Source organism: Cygnus olor, chromosome 4, assembly GCF_009769625.2.
Source record: "Cygnus olor isolate bCygOlo1 chromosome 4, bCygOlo1.pri.v2, whole genome shotgun sequence".
Taxonomy (NCBI): domain Eukaryota; kingdom Metazoa; phylum Chordata; class Aves; order Anseriformes; family Anatidae; genus Cygnus; species Cygnus olor.
In genome coordinates this window covers 76,016,119-76,024,826 of record NC_049172.1, presented here as the reverse complement: position 1 = coordinate 76,024,826, position 8,708 = coordinate 76,016,119, and the positions used below count along the sequence as shown (strand labels likewise).

The 8,708-nt window shown below is 56.6% G+C and overlaps 1 protein-coding gene across 4 annotated transcripts in view; it reads right to left on the bottom strand.

Annotated features, from left to right (window-relative positions):
• Positions 1 to 8,708, bottom strand: part of RAB11FIP5 (RAB11 family interacting protein 5) — a 32,097-nt gene continuing 23,389 nt past the window's right edge. For 3 of the 4 annotated variants that reach the window (XM_040555313.1, XM_040555310.1, XM_040555312.1), the window contains exons 5-6: positions 4,753 to 4,942; positions 1 to 3,762 (exon numbers count right to left, since the gene is read on the bottom strand). In XM_040555313.1, the coding sequence (XP_040411247.1) occupies positions 3,553 to 3,762; positions 4,753 to 4,942 (400 nt within the window). In that variant the 3' untranslated portion in view covers positions 1 to 3,552. Of the gene's footprint in view, positions 3,763 to 4,752; positions 4,943 to 5,101; positions 5,180 to 8,708 lie in introns of all 4 variants that reach the window. The other variant, XM_040555311.1, reaches the window with a different exon arrangement.

Genomic DNA, 8,708 nt, shown 5'->3' with positions numbered 1-8,708 from the left:
GCTTGAACAACTTTTATTTATTTTTTTTTTTAAAGTGCTTAAAACGTAAATAACAAGCTCTTTATAAACATTAGTTGCAACTATTAAAACATGAAACACACAGAACCCACTTCCCACGTACGCGAAGTACAGGGAAATCAACAACTCCCCGAACCCCAACACTTCTCTCTCCCGTTTTGGGGATGTTTCTCCACCCCACGTTTACAACACACGACACGCGCGGCTCTTTCTTCACAGACAAGTCGTAAGGCTGGGTCTACGTCACACTTCGGTACCCACGTCCCTTCAGGTTTCTTCCAGTTTAAGGATATACCTCGGCTGGTCTTCCGTCCCGTAACTCCGGGCCGGAAGGGGCAGCAAACACAAAAATTAATCACTCGGCCAGAGTTCTTTAAAAGCAAGAAGCCCAGTTGTGGGCTGACAACAGAACAGAGCAGACGAGAGCAAACCCTGCGGAAAACCTGTGAAACAGCTTGAATGTGGGAAAAAAGAAGGACAGACCAGGATGCAAAAGGCAAAATACGGAGTTATTGCTACGGCTGTGGTTGAAACCAAACCAGTGAAACGCTGCAGCTGGCCCAGGCGACTGCGTTAAAATCCTTTTGTCTGCTCCTTTCAGCAACGGGCGACAGAGCCCCGGGTGTCATCCTGCACGCCGCGCAGCACTGCTCGCCTCCCTGTCTTCAGATAACCACTGAATATGGATCTGGGACGTGAGCAACCTGAGAACATCTCCGCCAGTTATTTCTCTCACCCCCCGCATCTAAGAGAAAACATCGAGGTCCCCACAACCGGTCCCTCGGGTGGCTTGGAGGTTTTACTTCGAGGTTTTAGCGACAAAGTCACACAGACTCTGCCTTTAGCGTTGGCGCGCGGTGTAGTCAAGCTTGCTTGCTCTTATGCAGAGAAGAAAAACTGCGGGGAGGGAACGTTCTCGGGGTGGTGGGGTGGAGAAACAGAAGACGAGCACCTGTCAGATGCCTCCTAAACACAAGCATGCGGCGCGCAGCGGGCAGGTGGCAGAAGGAAGCACGTGTTGCTGCAGAGGCCGCGCACCTGAGACGGCGCTCCGTAGCTCTGAGATCGACTTGAAGATCTAAAGTGCAAAACAGCGGAGCTTCGGAAGAAAAGGCAGAGCTGACTAAGGCAGAGCGGGGCGTACGGAGGCGGTTAGACGCGGCGAAGAGGAGGAGAGAGGCAGGGAGGAGGCGCAGCAAGCTCCTTAAAAACATCGGCACTTGTGTGTGGGGAGCGCCTGTGGCGGGGAGAAGTCCAAGGAAGCAGCGGAGCCAGCGTGGACACTGCAGGACTTCCGCCCTGTGTAATTTTCTGTCCCCTAGTAACGTCCCTTTGACGTGAGCTTTTACTGCTCGACATCCCTGCCCCCTCTCCCTGCCCTCCTCCCCACGCTGCGCAGCTCTCCTGACGCCGTTCCAGCTGTCCACAACTCCCTGCCCGGTTCCAGGTGAAAGGGAAGGCTTTTCTACAGGACACGGGCACCCAGAAAGGGAACCCTGCTCGCAGGCCATGGGAGATTTTGATTATATAGGCAAAGAGAAGTTTCTTTTTTCTCTCTCTCTATATAAAGAGTGAAACATCTTCCCTCAGACCCTCACACCTTACACCAGAAATGCAAGTCCCCGCATCTGAGACACACGGAGGGAGGAGGAACAGAAAGACGCAGGTAGAGAGGTGCAAAACCCCAGATTACCTCCCTGTTAGGGACAAGGGCAGGTCCAGGCTCACAAATCCTCCTTTTATTACGGTGGCGTGCAAGCTAGATATGACCAAATACCGTCGCCGCCATCAATGCCAGATCCCCTTTTAAGCTGATACCTCCTACTTCCTACAGCCTCAGGCTGCGAGCGCGACCCACTCCTGTCTTCACGCAGCTGAATTTTGTCTTGTAATATCTGCCATGCCCTACGCTCAGCATCATCCCGTAGTATCTGCATCGCCCCTGTCACAGAGCTGTCCACGCAGCCTGCCTGCCGAAGACCAAAGCAAACAGCCCGCAGGGACGGGAAGGCTCTGCTGATTGCTTTTAGAAATAAACTCACCTAGTTCGAATTAGCAGGCAAAAGCTGGCCAAGCCACGTTACACTGCGCTGGAAATTGGATTTCAGAGCCTTTTTTTGGTAGGAAACTGCCACTGTTCTTTTGCGAAAGGCACAATTTTTCAGTCACGGTATACACGGAAACAAGTAAGGAAAAAAAAAAAAAAAGAGTATGAAGTTTAAAAAAATCCAGGAACTTTTTAAGATCTACAGAAAAGATGCCCTGCACGTTGAGACAGCTCATGTCCCACACGCACTGATCCTCCGCCTGCACGGGCACCTTGTAGCCAAAACACCGGCACAAGAAGAGAGGGAGCAACACCTCTTACGTGCCCTTCCCCAGCATCTCCAAACCAAAAGCTGCGCCGTACTCCAGGGGCCAGGAGCGTTGCTCACCAGCCTCAGACTGTCACCACCTACAGCTACTCCACCAAGCGTTCAGGGAGCCTTTACACGCTCACTCCAAGTTAGCAAGAAGCATTCACAACTCCCGAGAGAGCTCGCCTAGGACGTCTAAGGGTGGGCCCAAGCTGCCCGAGACCCGACACGGGCGCGTAGATGTGATAGAACTCTAGCTGCTTTGGGACTAATACTGGCTCGAAGGGGATCTGCGTTGATTGCCGGGTCGCTAGCCGTCACAGCATGTGCTTGCGTGTGTCGGGCGGCTGCCTGACCTGCGGGGATGTCATGCATAGAGGTGGCAGGGCAGCCAGGCAGCCTTTGCACACTAGCTTCGGTCCCTATGGCATCTTCCTGTTGCGTTGAGAACGACAACACGAAGTCGGTGGTGGGGGGGGGGCAGCCGGTGGAAAGCAATTCCTGCAGACGCAAGGCCGGGGGGGGGTTAATACTGATCCGAAATTTCACCTGTGGTTTGTACGCACGGGTGGAGGGCCGGGCGGCGTGCGAGGAGCTCTCCCCCAGCACCGACGGTGCACAACAGCATCCGACAGCGGCCCCTTGCCCTAGCTGCCCTGCTGAGCACACTCAGGGGACAGTGACGGGCTGGTAGACCCTCACCCAGTTCAAGCATCCCCAATTTCTTCACCCAATTTAGCCCTGCCCATCGGCCAGGGCACAGCAGTTCAGAGAAGAGACCGCGGAAGACTGTAGGCAGGAGAGCAGCAGCAGCATGACGAAGACGAGGGCGAGGTGGCCGCTTTCCAGCTCTCAGAATGTCCACGGACCACTTGAAGCATCGGCAGGATGAGTGCCTGAGAAGGTGCCACTTGCACAGGAACCTCAGGAGGCATCTGCCTCCCGCGGAGGGCTCTGCTCCTCCCCATAGGGCGGAGGAGGACAGCCTCCCACCCTATAGTTCCCAGGAGCTGGGTGAAGCTGGGGCTGGGGAGGAGCAGACCACCTTTCCTGCTAAACTCTGCGAACAGAAGCCACTGGAGCCCTCTTGCAAGAGGAGGGGGGGAGTGCAGGGATGTTTGCAGCGCGGTTATTGGAGAAGTGCTCTAGGCAAGTGCTGCTGGGCTCCGCGAGGAGGTTACTTGGTCTTGGCTTCCCCCCGTGGGATCTGGAGGAGCGTGGGGGACTGCTCCATGATGCGCACCAGCAGCTGGTCGATGTAATTCTCCAGTTCCTGGATGTGCTCCTCCTTCTTGCTCAGCTCCTTCTCCCTCTGCAGCAGGAGCTGGATGAGTTCGTCGTGGGTCAGGTGGTAATACTTGGCGGACTGGTCCAGCACGGTGGGATCCTGCGGCAGAAACCAAGAGGAACATTCAGCGAGTCAAAACCACCGCCCCCTTTAGCGTTTGCAAGGTCTAGCAGCACCCAAAGCAGTTAGTTTTTCCTGCGTCTGTCTCGTTTCCAAATCCGACCTGATGAGCATGGGACGTCCTGCAGCTACCACGTCTCACCTTCCCAGAGCAGCTCGCCCACATGCCATCGGTTGTGCAAAAACACAGGAGGTGGAACAACCGCCTGGACATCCAGGCCCGTACAGCCTGGATGCACCTCCCAAACGGCTAAAAGCTAAAGGCATGGGCACAACGGAGCCCATTAGCCTGGCAAAATGAGACACGGCATTAGCTGCTCTGGGGCTTCCTCCTCTTTCCCCAGTCCCCCAGCAGCAGGGCTGGGTGATGGCCCGAGAAGAGAATTAAGGGCTGAAAGAGCCCCCAGGAGCTCCCATGGGATGAAAGCCCCCGGGCGGTCGGATCTCTCAGCAGAAGCAGCGCAGGGCAGCAGGACCCAGCCAGAGCTCATCCCAGAGGAGCTGAGACGCTCCTAACTCACAGCGTGCACTCCCCACAGCACCACGAAGGGCTTTCTGGGTACAGCAGGGATGCACTTCTCTTTCCACCCACGTGAACCCCAGCAGCAGCATTTTACTCGTTGAGCTGGGGAGGCAAACGGAGCAGCAGCAGACAAAGGGAAAGGGAAGGCACCCCCGTGAGATACAGATTTTGCTTGCCTCAACACACCACCATCTGAAACACAGCCAGGCAAGCAGCATCTGAACGAGGCTCCAGGAAGCATCCTCCCTCTGCCGGGAGAAAAAAACCTTCATGCCCTCAGTCAGGCAGCTGCCGGGACATCCTCCACCTTCCACGGCTTGCAGATGACCAGGATTTGCTCACGTATGGTACAATAAAAACCCAGACCAAAGCCGACGGGAGAACTACGCAACACCACGAGCAAAGCAGGTGGCAACGCAGCTCGGACCTTCACAATCGGTTCCTACCTTCAACTTCTTGGAGTCCGCTTTCTCCGGGTGAGACGACGGGGCCACGGGCTGGACGCTGCCCGTGGTGACCGTCTTCAGCTTCTCCAGGCCGTTGCTCAGAGCCGCCGTCAGGCTGGACTTGTGCTGCTGCTTCTTCTCGCCGGGGGCCTCCTGCACCGCAGCGCTGATGGGCTTCACCGGGTGAGGGCTGAGGGGAACAAGGAGGTCGGGAATTTAGCATCCTGACAAGCTGGGGAGCGACGCCGCTGGCTGTCCCTAGGGGTTTTAAGGAGGACGGGACCCACTTAGCAGATTTGGTCACCTCCACGCAGCTAAATCATCTGCGTACGTGTTGCTCAAAGCTCACCTGCTCCAAGGAGAGAAGAGCCAGCGCCCTGCAGAGCCCACAGCACTCTCCAGCGCTGCTTCCACCCCGAGATGGGACCTGCACAGACAAGGAGCCCCAGGGTGAAACTCCTGGCGGCCAGGTGTTGGCCCGGCCGCGGGAAGCTTAACCCAGGTCCCACGTAACCAGGGGCTGCTACACTGCCCGGGGATGGGCCTTTGGTCACCCAGGAGCCCCCAGACGAGTGCCTGGAGTCACTACTAACGTGTCAGCATGATCCTGAACCACGGTGCGTCAGTTCCTGCCCTGTCCCAGCCCAACAGCCAGGCTCCACCACAAAGTTTGCCCCCTTCCACTGGCCACAAGGGAGGGCAAGGAGAGTGGGTCTGAACGCACCTTCTATGTCAGCTCTAGACAAACTACATTTTCTTTCATTTTTCCTTCACCCTTTACCCAGAAGATTGAACGAAGTGCGTTGCTTTTCAGCACGATGGAAAGAGAAGTGACCTGACAGCACCTTCCTGCAAGGAACGGACAGACCTGTGCGATGTACTTGGGATGAAAAGATCTTAAAAAGATCTTAAAACCTACCCAGGACCTCCAGGAAGCCTCTGCACTCCTCAGGAGCAGCAGGCACCCTACAAAGGGTTATAATCCGAACAATTCTGCAGGGGAAGGGGGATGTTGCGTTCACAGGGCCTCAGCTCTCGAGCGAGGCAGGCAAAGCACAGCCTGTCTTCACAAACAGGGACCTCAGGCGTCGGTGGGACGAGGTGTGGGAGGCAGAAGAACACCCACAGTTACCGTGCGAGCTGCCAGCCAGGCTGACAGACGCCTCTCTTGTGCTGTCAGTGCCTGGCTGTGCTTGATTTCAGCTTCCAAAGCAGAGCAGGCGGCTTTCAGCCCCGCTGCGGGTCAGAGCTGGCAGGCGAGGCTGTGACGGAGGTGGCATCACATCAGGCGTCTGCCCCAAGTCCCCAGGGCTGGTGTCCTTGTGCCTTGTCAGCAGTGGCGGATCAGGACGTGCCACGCAACGTCCCCATCGTGCTGACAGGGAGAAGTTCTCTTCGTATCTAACGTGCTCTCCAACCACGCCGCCGCCTCCTGTCTCCCATTTTCTAGGAGAGGACAGCGGCGGTAACACCGCCCGGCTCCGACAAGCCATTAACACCCCTTGTCAGAGCTGTCCAGCTGCACGGACAGGTCCCACGCAGCTTGGAAAGACAGAGAGGGATCCTACAAACCTGGGTGGGAGCCCACTGAAACGTCAGGGCTGGGGAAATCACCGTTCTGCACGCCGGCCTCGAGCACTCAGTGCCCTGCCTTAACTCCTTTCACCCGTAACGGTAAGCAGCACGATGCCTCCCAGCAGCTGGCTGCATCCTTTTGTTGCTACATAAGATGTGTGAGGATGAACCAGAGCGGACCAGAGGCCACGAACAAATCCTGAAAGATGTTCCTTCCCAGTCCTTTTAAAAAAAAAAAAAAAAACAGAAGTAACGATTTTGCTTGCCCGAACCACGGAGCAGGGCTGCAGAAGCAGGAGACACACGTGTAACAAAAAGCCTGCCGGCAGTCAGACACTTGAACCATTTCAAACACCTAAAGGCATTTTTTTCCTGCGCCAAACTCAAAGGCCGCTCGGCAAAAAGGAAACCAGCACCAGCCCTGGGATGGCAGTGGGATAACCGGGATGTGCTTCGGTAGCAGGGGGACGTTTCCCACTGCAGGGCTGATCTCGAGCAGCTCTCGCTCCTGTTGCCAGTGGGAACACACGAACTTCTGCAGAGCTGGAAAACACTAAAAAAAAAAAAAAAAAAAAAATCGTTATCCCATTCTTTGCCATTGCTTCCTGGCAGCAGGAGAAGCCTGATCCACAGGGTCGGGTAGCAGGGCACTGCCAGCAGCACCCAGGTCGTTTCACGGCCCCATCCGAAGTCCCGCTGGGTCTGCTGAGATGTGGGACCCGTTTCCATCTGCGAATCCACCGCTGTGTCTCCAGGTGACCGTAAATAAGATGAGAACTAACGCCTTTGAGGTGAAACATCTCAAGATGAAGGCAGCACGACCCTGGCCCCTCTCCCTGCTCTTGAGCAAGCCTCGCTGGGTCGCGGCACAGCTTCCAGCGCTGCTCCCAAGGTCGCTGCTGAGTGCAGTCGAAGTCTGGGGGGATTTCCCCGCAGCAGCTTAGGAATTAAGTCCTTTATCTTCCCATTAAAATGCTCCTCACAGAGAACAAGGCAACAAAGGACAAATCCGAGGAAACCGGCCTGACTCTCCTTGCTGTGCCTGCAGCACACCGCACCCGAGGGCCAGACCTCCCTGCAGAGAGGGGTTACAGAAGGAAAGGGGTAGAAAAAAAAACTCGGGAGAAGCAACTCTTCTCCTGAATCTACATGTGGATGTGGCAAACCACTCTCCGAGCACCAAGCGCTCCACGGGAATTGCATTCAGATCACCAAGGCTGGGACGTGAGTGGACCTGAAGCCTCATTTTGAAACAACAACAATTCTGCTGCGCCCTCAGCACGGGTGGCAGAACAACCTCAGCACCCGTGACACTCCCAGTCCTGCCACCTGCAAGAGCCGTCACTTGCCACCGTCACACATCCCCTGATCAGTGAGGAGCTGCCGGGCTCCTCCGAGGCAGGGGAACCCCCCCGTCACCACGGGCTGGCCTTCAGGTCCCACCTGCACCAGGGGACGTGACCGCAGCCACCTTCCCGGCAGCGAAGGCGCCCTCCTGCCCTTCCCCAAAGGGCCAAGAGGGGAAGCCCCTGCACACCCCAGTGCTGCCGCTGATGTTCCAAGCACCTGCCTTACCTCAGCTGCTCTGGATTTGCGGCAAGAGCCCTCCCGTGCTGCAGAAGGGCTGGGGAAGAGCACGTGCTCCTCTGGACTCCCCGTTCCCCAGCTGTGTCTTCAAGGCTGGCCCCCAAGAAGCCGTTGAGAGGAGGCAGAACCGCAATGGGACCAGGCAGGACGCTGTCACTCGCAGACACACACGTCTACCCGCTGCCTTCACGAGACGACCAGCAGAGAGCTGCGCCGGCCACCAGGAGGGGGACGTCACCCCATCACACCAGACTCAATCGTCCACACCACGCACCGCTGCGTCCTCTCGCCGGTGGAAGAAGAGGCTGTGTCCCAGCTGAGCCCTTCTGCCTGCGCTAGGTTTGAAGCCTTTCCTTTGTCCTTCCACCTCTTTTGTACCATACCTTTTTTCTGCACGCCTCGACTGTGCTCATAGATGCTTCTGGGAAAGGCAGGTGCCACCACGGGGACCTCACCTCTCCCCCACAAGAGTTAGTCACGTCTCCCCAGCCCTGTAACGCACTCAGAGCCTCCCCCAGAGACCCTGGTAACTCTTCCAAGGTCCTTGAACCATAACACCAAAGATCCAAGCCATCCCTGCCTTCACAGGCAGAGGAACCGGATCTGAGATGCCCAAGGACTTCTGAGACACGTAAGGTGACAGAAGCCAGCACCGACACGATGAGATCCAAGCCCCCTTCCTTCCCACGAGCCAGTCAGGCCTCGAGCGGCTGCACAGGGTGTCCAAAGGTGTCTGTGAGCACACGCTATTGGCAAAGAGGTCCTGGCCCTGCGCTTCTCTCCCTGCCCGAGTT